Consider the following 23,209-nt stretch of genomic DNA (forward strand, 5'->3'; position numbering starts at 1 on the left):
AGGTTATATCTTTCAAAGCTTGAATTATTTCCCCCTACGCTCTTCATGATTTGATGGTTTGTGCTGAGAAGTCTGCTGTAATTCTGATGGGTGTTCCCTTGTAAGTGATCCGTTTCTTGTCTCTGACAGCTTTTAATATTCTGTTCTTATATTGGATTTCTGGAATTTTGCTTATTATATGCCTGGGTGTAGCTCTGTTTGGGTTGTAGGTGGTTGGAGTCCTGTATGCCTCATATATTTGAGTATCTTTACCATTTGCTAAATTAGGGAAATTCTCCTGGATTATTTCTGTGAATAGCTTTTGTAGTCCATTTGTTTGTGTCCCCACTTCTTCTCTTAGGTGCTTAATTCTTAAATTATAGATCCTATCATCTTCTAGCTTTTGTATTGTTGCTTTTTTTTTGTTATTTTAAAGAAGTTTTTCATTTCATGCTCCCATATTACAAATCTGCCCTCCAGTTCAGATAATCTATCCTTAGTTTCTTTCAAGCTGTTATGCCAGTTTTCGATAGAGTTTTTAGTTTCTTGGTAATGTCTTTGAACCTGCTTCATGTGTTCTATGTTTTCTCTATTTTCTCCATCAAACAATTCTCCTTTTTTTTTCTGTTCTTCCATTCCACCATCTGTTTTTTCTTGGACGGTGCTTAGCATTTCTCTAACTATTCTGCTTATGTCTTGCTTCAGGTCATTAATAACTTCATTCCTGAACTCATCTATGAGGCTCTGGAGATAGCGCTTTATGTCTATTGGTGCTGTGTCTGCTATTGCATGTTTCTCAGGATTGGGGGCCGAGGACCCTTTCTTATTGTTCCCTCTTCCCATATTCTTTGTTCCTTATATATAAGCATATATGGGAGGCCCAGCTTCCTTCCCTGTCAGCCACAGTCTGTTTTAATTGTGCCAGCTAGGTGTTCCCGCGCACCACAGCACACCAGGGAGATACAGACCTGGCAGTCTATGCCGGGCCGCCCTTCCAAGTCAACCTACCGAAGGCTTCACCACTAGGGTGCACCTCCAGACACTGGGACCTGGGTTGGGCTAGCCTACTGGGTCTCAGCCAGTGGCGTCATGCAGGCCAGACACTCCCCACCGATCCTGCTTGAGAGGGGGATATGACTGAAGTCACTGCAACAACTTGTTCTGGCTAGTCTGCCTGGTCCCAGTATGTCCTCTGCTGAAGCTTCCTTCTCTATGGAAGTGTCCCCGATCTGTTCAGTCACTGTAGGTTGATGCAGGGCACCCGGCCTGTCCTGCTCCCAATTCCTTTCAATGCTTCCCACTCTCAGAGCCTTCACGCCTCTCTCCCCGCCGTGCTGACTGGGAAGCAGCAGCGGCTGCAGGAAATTCAAATCGCAGTTTCCAGTGGTGCGAGGTCCAACTTCTGGGCTGAGACCTTATCTGTTCCTGCTGTATCACCGGGATTGTGTTTCCAGTTGGTTTGCCTAGTTTGTTCCTGGGTCGGCAAAGAATATCCCCACTTGCCTAGGACTTCCTGCCCACCACCATGGATTTCAAGTGCGGTTTCTCAGAGAGCCTTCGAAGCTGCTGCTATCTATCCGCCATGTTTTTCCGGACCCCAGTCATTTATTCTGAAGAGCACTGGGTGTTGAGTGGTCTGCGGTGGCAGGAAGATGACCTGCTGGCTGGCCCCTGCACTGACTTCCTGGCAGCGGTCGAGCCTGTCGCACAGGAAGTTCAGGCTGCAAGTGGCTGCAGAATTCAAGGTCATCTTGGCCGGGATCTCATAATCTGTGGACGAGTCTAGGTTCCATTTGACCGAGGTTTACATGGCTGTGTGACCTCATATTTCAAACTACAGGACTCAACTGCTGCCAGTTTTATTTGTTCATATTGGTTTAATACCTTTAATTTTGCCTGTTGACTGACATACCTATAATTTTTACTATATTGCATTTTATGGAGGTTTGCTGACCTTTTTGGGATTTGCACTCGGCAACGTGTTATCCATCACACTGTGTGTAGTTATGATTCATTTATTTTCATTGCTATTTTGTCATTTTTTTGGGTGAATATGCCAAAATATTTTCATTAATCCTCCTATTGATGGATATTTCTTTTTGTGTCTTGATTGGTTTGCCAGTGCTTTATGTCGTCTGTTAATCTTCTCCAAGATCAGTTTTTAGTTTTGTCTATCTGCTCTGTTTAGTTTTCTTTTAAAAAACCTCATTGTTGAGATTCCCCAGGCAGCATGTCTAGTTGCAGGGTTTGAATGCTTTACAGTGCCTCTGATGTTGGCCGAGTCAGTCTATGTTGTGATTTACAAGTGAGGGATTGGACATTGCCTGGAAGATGGGCAGGGTAGGTATGCAAAGCGCAATTACAGACAAGACAGACATTCCTACATCAGTTCAGCTTCGGTTGAATGCCTGAGAAAGTTCAGAGCTGAAATGGTCAAACTGAGAATCCTATAGCTGGACAGACCATGACCCCACTGAACCTGAAAGCATTATATTTAGAAGATTTCAAATTCAGGTTTGGACGTTGATTCTTTTGGTAGCTAATATGTAATTATTGCACTGAAATTCAGAGTTCTTTTTCCAGAAGGACTGACAATAACCAAGTCAACTTTTAATGACTTAAAAATGTCTAAGTAATTACTGTAAACATGGACCAGAAGGTCAGTTAAATTGGGAGTATTGGCTTAAGGGAAGTGAATTAGAAAACCTGATGATGAAAAGTTTATGAGTGAAGTGATGGCCCCTGTAAATGTGAAGTTCTCAGCTAGATTTGATTTTAAGGTTAAGGGAGCAGAGGTTTTGTACTTTAGTGCCCTTAATCAACTCAAGTGTAGGTGATACAAACATAAGCAGATTTGGCCAGCTAACTTGGAATACTTCAGTATTCCGTGCATGTATGCAGAATGACAGGATTGAGGGGGGACCTCCTGGATGGAGGAAACTGACCTCTGGATAAGACAGGGGGAGAGAAATTCAGAGAAGGAAGAGGCTGACACAAAGGCTGTTTATTTTAATGATCATTTTTTTTTTCAGGAAAGACAAAACTAGGATCTGGAAAATCATAAACATATACAAGTTTCAAGGACTATAGTGATTTTGAAATGATCTGAAATTGGTCCAAGTTTTCTTACATCATTTTTCAGATGGTATAGTAAAGAAATTCCATGAATTCATATCTTTTCACCATTATCTTTCCCTGTAGAAGCAAAAGAAAAAAAATTATGCCACAGGTTTTGAAAAGTCCCCCTAGATTAATAGAGGTCACTTTTTCCTTGCAGTAAGCCTAGAGGATGACTTTTATTTTAATGTCCCTTCTGTTCCTTTGCTTTATTGCTCACTTTTATTCATGTGAAACTTAGTTATTGCCTATATTGTGCCAGGCACTGAAAAGATTTGCTGGAAATATAAAGTGAGCAAATCAAAATTCATGTTGAGTTACTCTCAAGACCACACAATCTTCCTCTTCTAGAAAGCAGCCATACTTCAGCCCTGTAGGCTCCCTTGACTTTAGCTTCTAATGACTTGGAAATGGTCAAGTGTAGGGTGGAGATGTAGTGGTATAAATCACTGTGTTATTGTGGAGATTTTGAAGGTCTGGGAGTGTAATTATGTGTGATCTTAGTACATGTGATATGGTGAAGACCGGAGTGGCTGTCAGGTCTGGTTAAAAACCTTGCTCCTTTAATATGAACTAGAGCTGATTGGTTCTTCTTACTGGGATTATTTTTCTTGGCTGTCACATGAACAAACAATAAAGACTTACTTTTGAGTTATTTAAAATTGTATCAATACACGGTATGTTAATTATTAGTGCAATTCCTGGCACATGGTAATAGCTCAAGAGATGATGGTTACCATTTTCTCTCTGAATGTTCGATTTCTTAACTGCAAAATGAGCAAATGATTCTGAGTTCCAACCCACCTGTTAAACTTTTTAATTAGAATAAACTTCCTCTTCTCATTCCAGATCAGGGTTGATCCCTGACCAATTCTCTCTATCCTAGGCTCTCAGAAATTTTCCTTTCATCCCTGGAAAGAATAAGGATAGGACTGACTTTCTTACTTTATTTGGTACTTTGAATCGCAGGTTACTTGACATTCTATTTTAAGCTTGAAGTTGTTAAGGTTGCCTGCACAGCCGGTGTAGAGAAAAGATTCACAGTGTTTGGAGGTTTTGTTGTAGAAATATCTAAAGTGCACTTCAAAGCAGCTTCCTCTATCCATATCCCAAGAACAGCGATCTGCAGGAGAGGTTTCCATTGAGTTAGGAGGAGATGGTTAGGATGAAGGGAAGGCTTATTTTTATTTTTCATTTTTTTGTTTTAAAAAGAATAAAACCAAACCAAACAAAACAGAGTAAAGCCAATCAAAATATGAAGCAGTGAAAGTAGTACAGAACTTTGAAGGAGGATAATAGGAAATCAACAATGGTTACCATACTATGTCTTGTTATCTTCATAATAGTTGTCCATTCCATCAGACATAGTAAAATCCAATAAGACAAAACAGAATAAAACCAGTCTAAACAGCACATTGAATAAAGCAAAACAATACATTGGAACAAAACAGTGAGGACAATATTGGATTTCAAAAACAAGACAGAAGGAAACCCCCCATATTTGCTATCGTGCATACTGCCATCCTTCAGGTGGATGTTCAGACTTCTCAGTCTTAGGCCTTCAAAATCAATCAAACAATATAAGCATTTAGTTGTTTTTGCACCCCAGTTGCTATCAATTCAGCCTGTCCTCCAACCAGCCCGTTGCTTATGGTGGGGGAGGGAAGAAGGGGAGTTCTTGATTCTCAGTCTATGCTCACGGGAGGGCAATCTGATTTCTCTCTTCCTGGGCCCTGCATGGTTTGTGTACTTACCAGAAGGGCAAACTGGCTTCTTGAAATGCTCCTACCAGACCCAGCATGGCTTCTCAGTGAAGGCTTATTCTTATGTGCTCCTAAAAATTCCTCATTATATCTTGGAAAAATTCTCATATTCAAGGTCACTAAAAGATGTCTAATTTTCTCTTGGAATTAGTCAATTGGCAAGATTCCCATGTGTGATGTAAATTGCTTAGAGCTCCAGGTTAGGGAGTGACTGTTGAAATACTGAACTGTGAAAAAAAGAACCTTTTTTCACCTATAGCTTGTGCAAAAAATGAAGCTTCCCAGATTTCGCACTGAGGATTACAGTGTGTGATCATCCTGCATTTCCACACCCTGATATTCTAACTGCTCACTTGGCACATACACCACAGAATATTTGCCTCCCAGTTTTCATAACCTGCTATACTATCTATACCTCAAAATCCAGTAAACTGTGCCTGCTGCTGCTGTTCTTAAGGCAGGATGTATACCAAAATGCATAGTCATGAGAATGAAGCTCTTTCTCCCTCATATTGTCTTCTTTTCCCTTTCCAGAGGCAACCCTCTGATTTTTATTAAGCATTGAGCTACATGTTTCAAATAGCTACATGATTCATTGGCAAGCCAGTGATGTTCGTACTCTACCCCTAACTAGGCTTGAAATCATTCTCTGGTAAAACTATCTATTTAGGTATAATTAGATGCACGATCTTATCCCATACTTACAAACATTTTCTGAAGTAGATGCTTTTCTGATCTTTATTTTACACATGGAAAAATGATGCTAATAGATGATAAGAATTTCAGTGGCTGGTCGATTGGCACACATCTGCTAAAAGGCAAGGCCAAAGGTGAAGTCTGACTGTGACCTTGCTACTTTTTCATGCTCTCAGCCAATACACAAAATCTATGGAACGAATACTTTCCCTTGATATCTCTATTGGAAGCTCTTCCAAATAGATGGCATGTTTTGAAATGTTCTCTATATGCTCAGAGTTCACATGTTAAAAATGTCTCAATGTTTGAAGTCTCCAACTCTCCTTCTCTCATTCCAATACATACTCTTTAAAGGTCTGACCTCAATGGGCCAAGGTGGTACATGCCTATAAGCCCAGCACTCTGGGAGGCTGAGACAGGAAAACCACATTTTGGAGGACAGCTTGTAAAAGTTGTCAAGGACCTGTTTTAAAATAAAAGTGGCTAGGTGCTGTAGTCATACAAAGGCTTTGGTTTAATCTCTAGTACTAAAAAAAGTAGTCCAGCCTCTTTTCCAAGTTTTAATCACAAAAACTCAAATTTAAAATGTTTCCAGCTTTTCAGATCTCCTTTGAAAAGAACTCTCTAAAAATATGATTTGCATCATGTCTGCTTTTTCCCTTTTCTTCAAACATCCACAGTACTGTGGTAATACCTTGAGTCAAATGATTAAGGACCTATGGGAATTGCTATAGAAGAGGATATTCCCGGGTCATTTAGATGTCAGACTCTTTCCATTAGTTTTTAACTCATTCATAATTGGTCTTGAGGTTATTTTTTCCCTTGACTTCATACCTGATAGGTGTCCACAGATACGTTCAGCAATTTTAACAGTACCACCCAATAATGGGGAAGTTTGTAAGCAGAAGATGAAGAGCCATAGAAGAAATCCCAGCTTAGCAGGCTTCATGGTGCAGCAAATAGCAGATAGGAGAGTATTAGTATCAACCAGTGTTATATTTTGGTCTTAATACCTGAATGGGCTGAGCTCACCTATTCCAAGGGCCAGGATTAAATATTACTAGCTGTTGAGTTGAACACTGAGTGCTTGCGTACCCAGCCGTGAAAGTGAAGGTCTCAAACTGATGAGACCCCTGATAGTGAGTCCCATGCTCATCTAAAAACCATAGAAATTTAAGGATCAGAGCTTCTGCGTATGTTTAACCATAGAAGTTGAACTATCAGAGCAAGGAATTGAGAAAGATTTGCTTTCTTTCCATTATCTGGCCTACAGCAGTGAAAAATGAGCTTGGTGTATTAGAATGTAATAAGAAAACAGTAACAGTAAGAGGGCTAGTTATAATCATTAAAGTACCTCCTGCCACACTCTATTTTAAGTAATTGATATAGGCTAAATCATTTATTCATCACAGAGAACTCATGAGTTAAGTGGATTTATCATCTTGACAAACTGGGGAAATTGAGAAAGAGTTCCAAGATCACATCGTTTTGAATTAATTTTTAAGCACTATAGTGTGAACCTGTGAACATCTTGGATCTGTCCTGTTCCCTAAGTTTTGAAATTTTATCTCCCAGTTAAAACCTAATAATATCTGACATTGATTTCTTTTGGTAAAGCATGAAATGAGGGTTTCTTCATTTTCCTTGTAGTTTTAGGCCATTTTACTGCTGAACTCTTTTATTCAATCATGCATATGTATATACATATCATGTATATATAATAATATGCATATATAATGGATATATAATAAGCATATGTAATACATATATGTATATGTACCTACATATATACATATACATACATATTGCCATGCCGTTCTTGAGGTTCTTGGGTGAAGGACTGCCAGAGGATGAGAAAACAAAGAAGAGACAAAACTGGGAACACTGTGGAACACTTATGCTCCTGATGGGAGGAAAAGAACCACTCCCTCACTATAGGGGCATTCATACCTCTTAGCAACTTAATGTCACACGACACCCCATTGCCCTAGCAGTTGACTGTTCAGATTGTCTAGGGGGCAGGAGTTTTCTGGGCTGAAGCAGCTTCTTTCTTTCTAATTTATTTTTAAATTTTATTTAAAGAAAGACTAAACAAAACAGAAAATGGGTAGAAATAATACGTGTGTTCAGAGAAAAAAATAAACAGTAAGAAATCACTAGTTAATGTTTACATATTGTCCTTTTACAAATAGTTGTTCAAGATACAAAAGTGGAATGTAGAAAGCGGGAATTCAAACAGCAAGACTGCAAACAGTTCTGTTCAAATAGCCAACGAAAACTTAGTAATATGGTTGTCAATCCTATACACTTAAACATACATGCAGTTTTCCATACCTTCATTTATGTTGGGATTAAACAAACTAAAGCAGGCTAAAGTCATTCTGAACAAAGAATAATAGTATTGCTGGATTTCACATCATGACACTCCAGGATCAGCACTGGGTACTGTGGTGTCTTTTTAAAAAATTTTATTTAAAGAAAGACTAAACAAAACAAAACATAGGTAGAAATAATACTTCCTTTCAAAGAAAAAATAGACAGTAAGAAATCACTAGTTGATGATTACAGATTGTCTTCTTACAAATAGTTATTCAAGATACTAAAGTGGAGCATATAAAGTGGGGATTCAAACAGTGAGACTGCAACCAGTTTTGTTCAATTATCCAACAAAAATCTTAGAAAATATGATTATCAATCTTATACACTTAAACATACATGAAGTTACCCATATCTTCAATTATGTTGAGACTGAACAAATCCAAGCAGGCTAATATCACTCTGAACAAAGAATAATACTGTTGCTGGGTTTCACATTATGACACTCCATGATCAGCACTGGGTACTTCAGTGTCTCTTTTTGTTCAAAGTATCTGTCCATTTCATCATGTGTCATAAGATCAGTTCTCATAAACTGTTTATGGATTCTACACATGTATGGGTCTTAACATATATTTCTATGCTTTCTATATTAGAGGGAGAAACAAAACAAAGTAAGACAAAACAAAACATATTCCTATAAACAGATGAAACAAAAAAGACATATAAGACCATTGTACAAGGAGTTCTACCATGGTTCCTGTGTTGTCTCTTGTTATCTTTAACAGAATTGGCTATATCATCAGACATAGTATAATTCAATATATCAGTACATAACAGTATTAATAAAAACACAACTTTGTGTATAGCATGTAACTTTAAAAGCAGGCAGTTACCAAACAAGAATGTGTATCGTAGAGTCTTGTCATCTTCAGTGTAGTTGCCTATACTCTCAGACTTGATACTATCAATCATATTAGTTTTGAATAAAATCAGAGATGGTCTCTTCTGTTTCTTGCCATCAGTTGTCTGCTTATCTTCTTCATTCTGTAAAGATGATAACTTTACATGGATAACTGCATATATGTTTAAGTGTATAGAATTGATAACCATATTTCTAAGTTTTTGAACAAGTTTTCTAAGTAATTGAACAAAACTGGTTGCAGTCTCACTGAATCCCCACTTTATATCTCCACTTTCATGTCTTGAATAACTATTTGTAAGAAGACAATCTGTAATCATCAACAAGTATTTTATTATTGTTTATTTTTTCTTTGAAAGTATTGTTACCCATTTTCTGTTTTGTTTAGTCTTTCTTTAAATTATAAAAAAGAATATGTTGACTAGACACAAAGGCATTAGTGTAAAGATCCGCTGGGGGAAATTCAGTGTAAAGATCCCTTGGGGAAATTCCATCTTCCCATCAAGGTCAAGTTTATGATTCTTCTTTTAGTTTTACCACATCTGTTCCTCTCACAGGTTTGCTCATTTGGGATTCAGTTTCTTTCCTATACAGTGGTCAACCTATGCTCACCATCTCAGCAAGAAATGCTGTTATTAACTCTCCCTACTTTTATATTATTTAAAGATCTGATACATATATAACCTTTCTTCTTGCCATTCTGCTGTGATCTTTCTAACTTCCCTGCATCCTGGCCATTGTTTCTATTCCAAACACTATGTATGTATCAGGATTTTCTAAAAATTTTAAGGCCATTTAAAAAGAGCAGTTCCTGGAGGCCCTGTTCTGGAGGAGGCCAGGGAGAGAACCATGCACCTGGGCACCAAAGCCAGGTGCTGCACAGTTTTCTGAAGAGGCAGGATACTGATCTATATGTGGAAAAACCACATCAAGCTAGAATCTACCTCTGTGGAGAAGGGAAAAATGTGAGTGGGGGGCTGGAGCCCTGCGTGCTCACTGACGCTGATCCACACTCTGCTGGGAGCACCATGGAGTTAGGAGATTCAAGGTCGAGCTGAAGCCACAGCTGCAGAAAACGGGAATTGTTGAGTCCTGAGCCCTTGGTGGGAGGACATGGCACAGCGAGGAAAAACTGCATTGATTCCTGGTGAGTGCTAGGGATTGGGTCCTGTGGCTGCTGTTGCTGGCAGGAGGACATCTTGGAGTTGGGTAGATCCCAACACCGCACCAGCATCAGTCGGCCGCCCCTGGCACAGAGAAGACTAGTGGGCTCTCCTGGGGCAGAGCTACACCTCTGGTTGGGACCTGATAGCCAGGGACAAAAAGGTCAAGACTCTGTGATGTCCACAAGGTACAGCCTAAGTCACTGAAGGAAATTGCAGGTTGACTGATTCAGAGGCTCGAGGCTAGCCTGCACGGTCCCTGTGTCCTTGCCTGCACCTCAGATAACAGCAAATTGGGAGGGCAACAAAACCCCAGTCAGCACACTTTGGAAAGATCCTAAACAATACAGAGAGGGCCAGAGACCCCCCAGGACACACTTGTTTGAAAGAAACCAGAAACATGATAAGAGATAGAAATTAAAAAAAACCTCCAGCCACTGACCCTGGGAAAATAAGCCCAGGAGAGGTAAATACAGAAGAGAACCAGTGCAGTAATCATGCAATACTAGACACAGCATCAGTGGACATAAATAAATACCTTTATGACCTCAAAGATGAATTTAGAACTGTAATTCTGATCCAAGTGAGGCAAGATATAAAAAGATTAACTAAAGAAATGATAGCCCCTCCCAAGAGAACACAGAGAGAAGAACAGAGGAACTCAGAAAAGGAAGACAAACCTTTGATGAAGAATATAAACAAAATTCTAGAATTTTGTTTATAGAATACATGAAACAGAGCCAAAGAGATTACCAGGAAACTAAAAACTCCACTGAAAGCTGGCAAAATGCCTTGACAGAAACTAAAGTTAGCCTTCTGAAACCTGAAGAGAGATTTATGAGATGTTATCGTGAAAGAAAAGATTTATTAAAAATAACAAGGAACCAGGAAGAAACAATTCAAAGGCTAGAAGATGACAAGAGGATTTATAACTTAAGAATAAAAAATGAGAGTGAAGAAGCAGGAGTAACCACTAATCAACTACAAAGACTATTCACAGATATAGTTAAGGAAAACTTCCTAAGCATAGGAAAAAGAAAGGATATCCAGATAAAAGAGGCATACAGAACTCCAGCCACCTACAACCAAAATAGAGCTACATCCAGACATATAATAATCAATATTCCAGAAATTCATCACAAGAACAGAATATTAAAAGTGGCCAGAGAAAAGAAACAGATCACTTACAAAGGTCATATCATCAAAATAATGACAGACTTATCAACACAAACTCTCAAACCGAGAAGAGCCTGGGGGGGAATGGTCCAAGCTCTGAAAGAAAATAACCTCCAACCAAGACTGATGTACCCAGAAAAAGTCTCTCTCAAAGTTAATGGAGAAACAAGATATTTCCAAGACAAGGAGGAACTGTGGGAGTTCATGGCCACCAACCCAACCCTACAAAAAATATTGAAGGACATTCCAGAGTGAGAGAAAAAAAAAACCAGGATTCCAGCAGCAGTGGCAGAGAAGCCTTAATGAATGGAGCAGACAGTGAGATGAAGCAGAAAAGTGGACAAATAATAGCAGAAAAATGGAGTAGCAGAAATGAGGCAGAGAAGGTGGGCTATAATCTCTAGTATAGATGGCCTTGATACACTAACAAAAAGAAACACAGCAGAGTAGATTAGGAGGCAGGATCCATTGAGATGCTCTGAACAGGAAATATACTCAACCTAAAAGAGGGTTAATAAACTGAGTCAAAGATGAGAAAACAATGCTATACATGACAGGAAACCAGAGATAAACAGGGACAACTCATCTAGCAGCCGCAGATAGGTTGGAAAGTTATGACACTTTTGTGCAGTGTAGAGCTACACAGCTGGAAGGAAGGACAACCTTTGTGGCTTTAGTAAGTAAAGGAGTACAGCTCAAGATCAAGTTCAAGGGTAAAAAGCTTCTGCAACACTCAGATAGCAGGTTGACCCCTAGTCTAAAAACTAAAGGAGCTAGTGAGACTCAAAATATACAAAGCATCCTGAGAAGGGGAAAGGTGAGGAATTGCCTAAAAAAGGAAGGCAGAGGACATTGTTAAAAGTGTATCAGAATTTAAAAGCCACAGTAGTCTTATCGCTCCGTTTAGTTTGATTGTATTTTGTTCCAGTCTGTCTACTCATATGAGATTTGAGGGCACAGACAGCTAATCCAAAAATAACAGGTTATACCACAGTAACTATCCTTAATTTCCTATTAACTTAAACTGAAACCCTGTATTGCTTACATTGTCTTACTATGACTGATCTTATTTGAAGCTGATTTGTTAGACCGCTATTTTGTCTTGACTGATTTTAGTCGAATTTAGTATGCTTGATAGTATCAAGTCTAAGAGTAGAGGTCACTAGTTTGAGGATGACAAGATGTAAAAGATATCCATTCCAGTTTTGATTATGAACTGCTTTTAAGTCCTACAATGTCTTTAAAGTTGAGTTTTTATAAAAATATCTATGTAATGCTATGCTTAACTATATAATATCTAATGATGTGGACAATTGTATTGAAAATAACAAGAGAAAGCATAATAACTACTGTAGATTACCTAATATTGTGGTCTTATATGTCTTTTTCATTTAATGTTTTTCTAGGAATTTGTTTTGTTGTCTTATTTTGATCTGTTTTTCCCTAAAATATAGAAAGGATAGATATACTCACACATGAGAGGAATTTCTAAACTATTTATGGGAACAGATTATATAATACATGATGTAATGAACAGATACTCTGAAGAAGAAGAGACATCAAGAAACCCCATGCTAATTCTGTAGCATTATGATACAAAATCTAGCAATACTACCATTCACTGTTCAGAGTGATATTAGTCTATTCTCTTATGTTTCAGCATGCTTAAAGAAAAAGGCAGCTACTTCAAAGAGAATGAGAGACAAGTCATTATTGACATCCCCAAAATCAGGTCTTGAAGACCTAAAAAGCCTTCATCATCCTGTAATGCTCTGATTAGTTCTATAATGTTCACTACATATTAAATGTATGTGAAGATGGGGACAACTATTTTGAAGAAATCTAGAGACAATAAAATAGACAGTGAAAATCTCCAATGGACTTGCTTTGAAATCTGTATTTCTTTCAATTGTTTCCTTATGAACTGTTTCGTTCTGTTTTGACATGTTAATCTTATTCTCTTTAAGATAAAAAGTGTGTAGGACTGATAACCATTTTACTAAGTTTTTGTTGAATGATTGAGCAGAACTGTTTTCGGTGTCATTATTTGAATATCACTTTGTATGCTTTAATTTTGTAATTTGAACAACTATTTCTAAGATGACCATATGTAACTTATCAACTAGTGATTTCTTAGTGTTTATTTTTCTGAAATTCTGCATTATTTCTATCTGTCTTTCTGTTTTTTCTTTAAATAAAAAATAAAAGAGCAGTGCCCTTGTTTGAAATATATCATTACTTTATGCTTTTGTAATATTTAATTATACTTTTGTAATATTTAAGTTTATCCTTTTCTTTTGTAACGATACGAAATTGATAATACTATACATCTAAATTCTTCAAGTGATCTCCAAAAGATTTATTAAAAATAACAAGGAACCAGGAAGAAACAATTCAAAGGCTAGAAGACGACAAGAGGATTTATAACTTAAGAATAAAAAATGAGAGTGAAGAAGCAGGAGTAACCACTAATCAACTACAAAGACTATACTTCCTTTGTATTCTCTAATTTTTATACTTGCTCTTGTCTTTTGCTTATTTGTTCAGGGACATTTTCAGGGTTGTAATAGCTTTGCAGGGCTGGATATACTTCTTTGCTTCCTATGTCTTGTCACGAGAAGATACATGTTGAGCGACTATTTGAGACACATAGGTCAAAAGTGGACCCAGGAGCCGGGAATGTAATTCAGACATAGAGTAAGATCCTGGATTCAATACCTTACTCACATGCATCAGTTTTTAGACTAGATCCAAGTTCAGTGAAATCCAGTTTGAAATAGCTGGACATCTATTGTTTTTTAATGTATGAAAGGCAAATAAATATTTATTATTTCTTGCCACTCAGATTTTGCTGATTGTGGGATTGTTACCGGCCATGCTAAAATATCCATACAATAATTCTAATTTAAGCATTATTTACCCACACACTGTAGTAGGAGTGTAGCAGAGATGAGAAAGAACAAAACAAATACATGCAGATAATATTAAAAGACATTTATATTTATAAACATGCCCAATATAGTAAGGAAGAGAATATTATGAGCTTCTTTTCTTATCAGAAAATCATGACTGATATTTATCACTTGTTTCTCATACTGTGCATGCATGAGGCAAACAGTATACTAGCTGATGATTGGGTTTTTTGTTTGTTTGTTTTTGCTTTTTTTTTGGATACAGTGTTTCACTATGTAGTTCAGGCTGCCCTTGAATTCACTGATACTCCTACCTCCAAATGCTGGAATCATAAGCATGTGCTATCACAACTGGCTGTTTTTTTTTAACCTGGTAGAATATTTAAAAACTCATATTTTTGAGGCTTGTGAACTACGTGAGCTCTTGGTCAGTGTTTTGCACTGGTTGCTGTACTCTCTGTTATCCTGGAAACAGTACTCTAAAGAATCCCTGTGTTCTGTATCTTATTCTTGCTCCCAACTGATTAACCCTACTTATCCTTTGGAATCATAATTGGTCACTACAGCCAAAAGACTGATCCCTCTTTCTTATTCTTTTTTTTCAGTGAAATGAGGCATCCGAGATGGCCTTGTGGTAATCTTAACTCATAATCCAAGTGCAGTGTTTGTGACACTTGGTGAAGTCATTCAAGTCTGGATAGTAAAAAATAAATCAACCTTATGGATCACATAGTTATTGCTGGGAAATACTCTTAGAGCTATAGAAGAAAGGTAAGGAGTTAGAGAGGAGGGTACTGGAAATCCTGGGGTGCTATGTTTTGGGACATGTTCAGTATATACTTTTTCCTCAAGCCATGTCCACACAAATTCACCTCAGTCCATGTGATAGTTCTTCTTCCAGAATACGGAACTACCTGTAGAGAGGAGGAGCTCCTTAACTAAGTCCTTCCTTAACTGTTACTGGCCATACATTCAAGGAGTTCAGAGTTGGCAGGAACTAGTTTCAGGAGCTAGTACATATTAGAATTAAATACTAGTATGTTAAGTGTAAAAATCTTTTATAATATTTAAAACCTTGTAAAATTTTCATCACCATGGTGTTTAATGATATGTCAATAAGTAGACATGAGTTTTATATAGCTTAGAGCAATACTTTCCAGTAGAACTTTCTGCAATAAAAATTTTCTGTATTTGTGATGTGTAACACACTAGAAGCTACTAGGTGTGTTTGGTCGTTGATTAGTTGAAATGACTAGTGAGACTGAGAAGCTCATTAAACCTTTTATTTTCTTATAATTAATATAAATTTACATTTAAGTAGCATTTTGTGACAAGTACCTACAATATTGAGTGAATGAAGCTTGGGTTTTTAAAACAACGTCTCATTTTTAATAAGCAAAACTGTATGTGAGAGACTTGCCTCACACAGGTCCATTTGAACCATATTTGGTCAGATTTTGGTGGTAAAGGAACCTGCAGATTTTTCTGAACAGTCTTTCCTGTTGGATCATAAATAATCAGGAAGTCAGGCAGATTAGAAGGGTATCACAGAAGAGATGAATAAGAATGGACTTGTGAAAAATTTATCTTGGGAAAAGTTCATTATAAAGGATGCAATTGGAAGAAAAGCATAATTAGGGGACTAAATGATCACATAATTTTGAGAGGCAAAGTCTTTTGCAGTCACCAAAGGCTTAGTAGAGGACTTGAGGTCTCTGACAAATTAGATGATCTTTCACTGGGAGGGTTAATCCCATTATCTTTCAAACATCCAGTACTTTTCATAACCATGACTTGTTATCTCTTAAGATATTTTGAAGTTCAGCAAAACTGCACTCGTCTTCATTAATTTGAATTACTTTACACGGAACCTAGAGAAATTAAAAACCAACCAACGAAGCAGAGGTTATAGCGGAACGTAAACTGTTATCACTTTATAAAACAGGAATTTTGAATGAAGAAGCAACTAGCAAAACATGAGTGATAATCACAACGTTTTCCTTAGACTCTTCTCCAATCTTGTATTTTACTTGCCGTGTGTCATCACATGTCATCTTCAGGGCATGGCTGGGAGGATTAAGGGATAACCTGCAGGGTAGAGCCAGACTGAGCCTTAGAACAGCCAGGACCCTTAGCCCTTACTATGTGCCAATATCCCGTGTGGATAGATACCATTAAGCTTCTTTACCTCCTGTGTATTGGAAGTTTCCACAAGCAAATATAAATTAGTTAAAAATCAATATATTTTAATTCTGTGTGTGTTTCTGAGACGGGTTTTCATTAATTAGTCCAGGATTACCTTGAACTCACTATGTAGTCCAGGATGGTCTTAAAGTCAAAACTTATCCTCCTGCTATACCCAATAAAGTGCTGGAGTTAGAAGTGTGTGTCTCTATGCCAAGCTTATAAATAATTTATAAAATGAATCCAGTTGCACGTAGGAAAAGTGAAGTAGGCAACTGATACCTGAGGGACTCTGGTCTGTTCAGTGAAGATGTTGTTTGTAAGCACAACTCATCAAGTTTTAGGATGAATCTACTCTTTGAAAAGCTGTTGTCACCTCTGTTTGAAAAGGCTAAATTATAGGCTTGCTCATGTAAGGCTAGATTTTTATGACAAAGAAATCAGATATAGTTATTGCTTTTAAGGGACTCATAATCCAGAGAGAGAAAATAATAAAATGATTGCAATACAGTGAATTTGAAGAAAGATAGAGTTTTTAATTTTGTCTGGAGTGAGTTGAAGTTTCCAAGTTTGTAATGTAATACAACATGCGAAGCATGAGTAGGAGCCCATCAGGAAATTCGGGGAAAGACACTGAAGGCAGAGAGAAGAGCGGGGTCTGAGTTCAGGGCACAGAGCACAGGGGCTTTGGAAAGGGACCAAGTTTGGTGGGGAAGTTTCAAAGTATGAAAGGGAATGAAGTCGTAAGCAGGACGAAAGCATCCATGGCAAAGTTCAGTGGAAACAGGAAAGGCCAAAAAGCCACTCAGCAGAAGGGAGCTGAGCTGCCCAAGTAGAGATTCCTCGGGAAGAAAAACGATTTCCAGGCATCTCAAGCCTCGGGTTTTGACTCTGACTCCACCAGCAAGCTGAGACTGAGCATGTTCTTTCAACTCTATGTCCCTCTCTGTGCACTGGGTATTATGATTGCTGTGAGGACTAAGTGAGATGGAGTGTGACATAGCCCACAATGATTGCTCACACAGAAAAAATGGAAGCCCATGACTACACTCCATAGAGCCCGGGGTGTGGTGGAAGACTGAAAGGCCTCCATTCCTCCCTTCCAGGAGGCCTGGGAGAGCTCAATGCTGTGATTTCTGGGACTAAACATTCAGCATTTCCCAGGTCGTCTCCAGCACTTTTATCTTCTCCCTCATCGAAGTCTTCTAGCCATGCACTGGTGAGTCCAGGGGAGCCAGTATGCAGAAGATGGGCTGTGGCCTCAGGAAGAACAGATCTGGGGACATGAGGATCTACCAGATATGACCATTAATGTCCTAGATGAAAGGGTGCAGTCTTGCTGAAGCTTACCAGAAGATTGCAGGAGCAGGGGCACCTGTTCTCTTAGCAGACACCTCAGGTAAACGACAGTGTTTTTGTGCCCACCCAAAATGAAGTACTGTCCTTTTTGGCCACACACAGGAGTTGGCCTTCCAATGGATAATCAGTAAACCTGACACTGCACTCAAAGTAAAGCTGAGTCTGTCCCTGTAGTTAATCCTTCTCTTGGAACTATACAAGTTTACTGTGGTATCTGTGTCTTTTGCTGCAGGAGCCCTGGATTATCTAACAGTGGTGACACACTACTGGATGGCCAGTATTTGGCAGGGTTGTCAGTTATATCCAAGGTTCCCTGGGAAGTAACACGATAGGCTCATCAGGGCCCACGCAGGGGCAAAAGTGGTGGGTCAGCACTGACCCCGTAGCGCTGGCCTCCATCTGCATTTATCATGCTGTTTGCCCAAAGCCAGTAGAAGAACTCTGAGTTCAAATGCTGCCATCAGATACACAAGTAGAAGATCCTAAATTCCCATTGTTCCTAATCACTGAAGCAGAAGCCACCGAGTTATAAATACCACGTTTCTTATGCTGAGACCTACAGGGGACTCCATTTTGTTCACCATTCGTGTAACACTGGTCAAGTGGAAAAGATGATCCTCTTTCTTTTTTAAAGGAAGGAATACTTAGTACTCAGTGATATCATTATGTGTGTTACTGGCAGCTGCTAAGTCTTTACTGTGACCAAGTCCTTCCAACCGTGTGGCCTTGTATTACCCTCATAATACACTGAGGCAAGGTGTTCCCTTGATTTTTCCCATGAGAGGGCTGACTATGTCATACAGGAACAGCATGCAGAGCACGAAGGGCTCAGTTTGATTGCCTGCCTAGGACATTGTCAACCCTGAGGCTGGAAGAGCCTGTTCCTTGTCTCAGATCTGAGTGCTCCCCCTGGCAATGATGCTGCTTCTTTATGGTGTTCTGAGTTTCAGACTTTAACCTGGACTTCACCCTGCTGCAGGGAATATATGATAGAACCAGGAGAGTAATGGATAAAATCAGGAGGCAAGCTGGTCATTGAAAAGGCTATTGTGGTTTGTGAGGATGTTTGTCCCCTATAGAGGTTAGAATAGGAAAAGGAACATCCTTGAGAAATCTGACACCAGGCAAATGAGGCAAGCTCTGTACTTACAAGTGCTCTGAGGAACAGGCGTTGGTCTTCAGGCATTCTGTTTCCTGTGGTTCTTGGACATTTTTCTGCAGAAGAAAGATATTTTCCAGTGTTACTTTGTGCAGTTTTATTCTTGGAGATATAACTTATTTCAATGACTTTTCCCATTGAGAATAGACCGCCAAACTGAGTTCTGCTATAGGAAGTGCAGAACTTCAGAGTACTAAGCCAGGGATGGTAGTGGACACTCTAGTCCCAGTATTTGGATGACTGAGTCAACTGGGCTATGAGTTTGAACTAAGTGTGTCCAGAGAGGTGAAGTCAGTGATTCACTCAGGTGGTCATGGGAAGGGAAGGATTGTGTAGTCTAAGGTTGGAGGAAAACTCCTCTATTCAGGACTTTTGTGGGAATTATCCTGGGTGAAAAGATGGAAAATTTTAGCAATATGATAAGAATAATAATTATAAAGATCAAATCATAATAACCCACAAAAAGGAAGGTAAAATTTGTATGTATACAAAAGATAGCCAAGATAATCACACCACTGATTTCTTTTAGCTCATTGTAAAGAGAGGTTTGTGCTTATATTGTTCGATCAATTATGCGTGCATTTATCTTGTGATCTGAGCAACTACTTTGAAGATAACAATGTGCAATATATTAACCATTGTTAATTTCTTATTACCTTGTTTTAGAGATTCTGTGCTTTGTTTTTTTCTCTTTAAAATAAAAGCCAATAAAAAACCAAAAGAAATAAAAAGTAAAAGAAAAAAGAACAATCATAGTGAGTAACAAGACAAGGGACAACGTTGATAACCATTGTTGATAACCTTGTACTCTGTTCTACACCATGTGCTATGTCTATCCTTGGTATTGACTGACAGCTTTGTTTTGCCATATTTGACTGTATTCTCTCCCCCTCCAAAAAAGTGTTTAGGGGTGTTAAATAGCTGACTATATCAATGTTTTTGGATCATTGAACACAGCTGTTTGCAGTCTCCCTGTTTGAATGTCCACCTTGTATTCTTTGATACTGTGATTTGAGCAACTATTTTCAAGATGATAGTATGTAATCTACTAACAGGTGATTTCTTACTGTTATGTTTTTTTTTTTTTGTAGTTCTGTATTACGTGTACCCTTACACCGCTTTGTTTTGTTTTGTGTTTTTCTCTTTTTCCTCTTAAATAAAAAAAAAAAAAAAAAAAACAAACAAAAAAAAAAACAAAAAAAAAAAAACAAGAGAGTTCTGAATCTGACCAGCGTCTCTAGAGTCAGGACTGGCATTAGAAATTGCTTACTTTTTGTGTTTTGGAGATTTGTTTAATGAACAGACTATTCCACAGAAGGCAGAACAGCACTCGAGTCCTTCTGGACAATGTTCCTGCAATGTGCATAATTGGTAGCAGCTCTCAGGTTCAGATCTGCAGGATGGAGGTTCCAAGATGTACTCTGGAACACAGAACAGGTAAGAGAAGAGTGTAAACAAGAGACCAGAATGACAGTCAAAGCTCGGAAATCAGAGGGAGCCTGCCACCCTCAACTTTCTTGGGTGGTCCTTGGAGAGGGAAATCAAATTTTGCCCTTAACTGTTGTTTCTTCTGAGTTCTGAGCAGTGAACCAGTCCTTGGTTATTTGATCAAAAGAGTGCATTTGGCAGGACCATAAATCCAATGTTCATCCATTTTCTTTGCAGGTCAGATGTCAAGTCCCCATAGACTTGCTTGAGTTTTTTCTAAGTGTATGAATGCTGTGTATTTGCATTCTGCGCTGACTCACTGTGTGGTCTGTAGCAAGCTGTACACTTTCTCATGAGCAGCATAGTTTATCCTATGCTCAGTCTAACTCAGACTGTGCAGCAAGAACAGCTGCAAGGTAGGTTTTGTTAAAGGATGAAGCCCTCACAGAAAACTGAGAGAGTGCTGGGTCAGATAGGTAAGCTCCAACTTACAGGTGAGTTCTAGAGGCGATCTCCTTCATGGTGACAAGCGTGGGAATTGAGAATGATATACAGAATCGACTTTTACTTTTCCCCTGGTGCCTCCTGATCAGGAGCCCAGAGCCCTGCGTGCCCCTACTTTCTACTGTTAGAGAAAAAGAATTGTCATCATGTTGATACCCCCACGTATTCCAGTTCAAAGCTAAGATCCACTTCCTGAGGGACCCAACCCAGTCTCCTCCCTTTTCCTGAGTTCTTATGCTACAAGCATTGGTCTGTTAATCCCTTCTTCAACCCCTACCAGTCTAAGTGTTGTATTCATCACTTGTCCTTTCTTTGGGGCCAAAGTCACAAATAAAGCTCTGTTGCCCATTTCTGGGTTTATTTTCCTGTAGATGTTTATAGGTAGGAGAGAGATCTGTAGGATATCACCAAGATTTGAAAGGAATGAAGAGTGAGGTTTCAGCTATTATTATAGCAGCAAACATCACTAAACATGAGGTGCAGGAAGCCAAGATCCAAGCTCTTGACATTTGTTAGAGACCAGTAACCAACACTCACTTGACCTCTCAACCATTCCAGAAGTCAGTGGGGAAGGCACGACATGGGAACCATTCCTCTGCTTGAGGAGCTTGGTGTTCAGTGGGGCAGTGTGGGATTTGAGGCCCCAAGCTAGGGTTCTCAGAGAGGTCGTGCTTCTCCAGTTTCAATTTGTTTCTTGGTGTCTGGTCCAGTCACACACACAGCTGTTGCTGAACTTTCAGAAACTTCTCTGTGCCTCTTCTCCAAGCCTAGTCTTGATTTTCCTAGTAACTCTGCCCTGGGCACTCCTGTTGTCTTGCAGCTCACTTAGCCCCTCTCAGTCATGTGTAGCAGGCTGCCTGCCTCATGTACCTAAAGTAGAATGAGTTGCCTAAGAAGCACAAGCTATTAGACCCATCTGTCTTCTGTGCCCCAAATATTCTCCAGATGCTCTCCCCTCAGAGGAATGCATACACCAGGAATAGTAATTTTTTCCCTTTTGTTATTGGTCAGAGTCTGCATGACTGCTTTGTAATGCTGAGCGGGAGCATGATGGCTGCTGAGGTGGACTCTACACTTCCCCATTGGATGCTAACCATTGATAATTCTAGTACATACGCATACTTAAAAGTTGAAATCCAGTATAAGAATTCCTTTTCCTCTCCTCTGAAAATATCCTCTAAGTTCAAGTTTATGGAGATTGCAGATTGAATCCTACTGAAGTTTTCTGTGTCTTTTAATGTTTGAAAAGTGGATCGAGTATCTGTGAAGGAACCAAGGACAGCATGCATAAGCTAGGGCATACAGCTGGCATCATTTGTAGTAACTTACTTAGCATTCACTACAGCCAGGGGTGAGCTCAGTGCCCCAGCAACTGCCTGGAAGTACAAGGTCCTAAGTTCGATTCGTAGTAAAAAAAAAAAAAAAAGTTAGTCATCCTCTAGAAGGGTGCTCTCTGTCTACATACATGACTTCAGATTCTCCTTCAAACTATCTTATTAGTATTACATCCATCATGAAGATAAAATCTGAGGCTCAGACCCTTGCCCAGGGTCACACAGTGAGCAAACAGAGCAGAGATTCAAACCTAGGTCTGGCTTGGATTCTGGAACATGACACTGTATTTTTTCACAATGCATTCTGCACTGTATACTCCACCCCTCATTCTCCATTCCCCCCAGAATCTGCTTTCCTCCCAGACCCAGCACATACTCGGTAGGCGCTGTCTGGGACTCCCAGGCACAAGCTGTGGTCCTAGGCTGAGCACTAGCAGGAACTGGAGAAACAGCACAGTTGTCATGGCACCATAAGACGGGTGGGTAAAGCCTGGCCAAAGGCAGCTGGGCTAACCAGGCACAGTTTTGAAGAGAAGAGAGAGACTCTTAAGAGCTGCAGAGGAGGCAGGCAGGCACTGGTCTTTCTCTGTGTATTCCAGTCCAGGAGGACCTGGCAGAAATCCAAGCCTCTCCCATCCATGCCCATTACAGAGCTACATGGTGTTTCTAAATCCACTCATCCTCCCTGCCTCTAATCTTGACCTTATTTTATCTCTCATCTCTATAGAGCTTTTTTTCTTTCTTTCAGTGCTGAGGATGGAAGCCAGGGCCTTCAGCCTGCTGGGCTTGTGCTCACTGAGCTACATCAGCAGCCTTATATGATTATCTATGTCTTCAAATATTTGAAATAATTTTTCACTACGGAGATTTGGCGTATCTTTGTTGTATTTATTCCTAGTGGCCTGAATTCTTATCTGAATTATGTTATAGTATATAACAGTGAGTCCTGCACATAAGAAGTAAAAAAAATTCAGTGAGTCATGCAGGGAAAGGACTTGCCCAATGTCATGGAAGAAATTTGTTAAAGAGATGAATCAAAAACCCAGTGTACTTCTGTACCAAGAAGGCTGTCATGAAGTCAGGCAAGGAGTAAGAGTCTCTTTTGAGCTGTATGTTCATGGATCACAAAATATGAGGGTTGTTCTGCTTAACCTGTGTGTTATTAGTTAGGATACAATAAATTGGTATAAATGAGGG

The 23,209-nt window shown here is 39.2% G+C and overlaps 2 protein-coding genes across 2 annotated transcripts; both read right to left on the reverse strand.

Annotated features, from left to right (window-relative positions):
- Positions 1-1,552: 1,552 nt before the first annotated feature.
- On the reverse strand, positions 1,553-6,504 carry Spint4 (serine peptidase inhibitor, Kunitz type 4). The gene is made up of 3 exons (XM_023564183.2): positions 6,390-6,504; positions 4,042-4,219; positions 1,553-1,679 (listed from the first exon to the last, which is right to left on the reverse strand). The coding sequence occupies exons 1-3, from the start codon at positions 6,502-6,504 to the stop codon at positions 1,553-1,555; spliced, it is 420 nt and encodes a 139-aa protein (XP_023419951.2).
- A 13,508-nt stretch (positions 6,505-20,012) lies between these two features.
- Positions 20,013-22,476, reverse strand: Wfdc13 (WAP four-disulfide core domain 13). The gene is made up of 2 exons (XM_013150433.2): positions 22,389-22,476; positions 20,013-20,167 (listed from the first exon to the last, which is right to left on the reverse strand). The coding sequence occupies exons 1-2, from the start codon at positions 22,474-22,476 to the stop codon at positions 20,013-20,015; spliced, it is 243 nt and encodes an 80-aa protein (XP_013005887.1).
- Between the last annotated feature and the right edge of the window lie 733 nt (positions 22,477-23,209).

Source organism: Cavia porcellus, unplaced genomic scaffold (genome assembly GCF_034190915.1).
Source record: "Cavia porcellus strain 051 isolate PalLab524CR breed Dunkin Hartley unplaced genomic scaffold, mCavPor4.1 scaffold_5, whole genome shotgun sequence".
Lineage (NCBI taxonomy): Eukaryota > Metazoa > Chordata > Mammalia > Rodentia > Caviidae > Cavia > Cavia porcellus.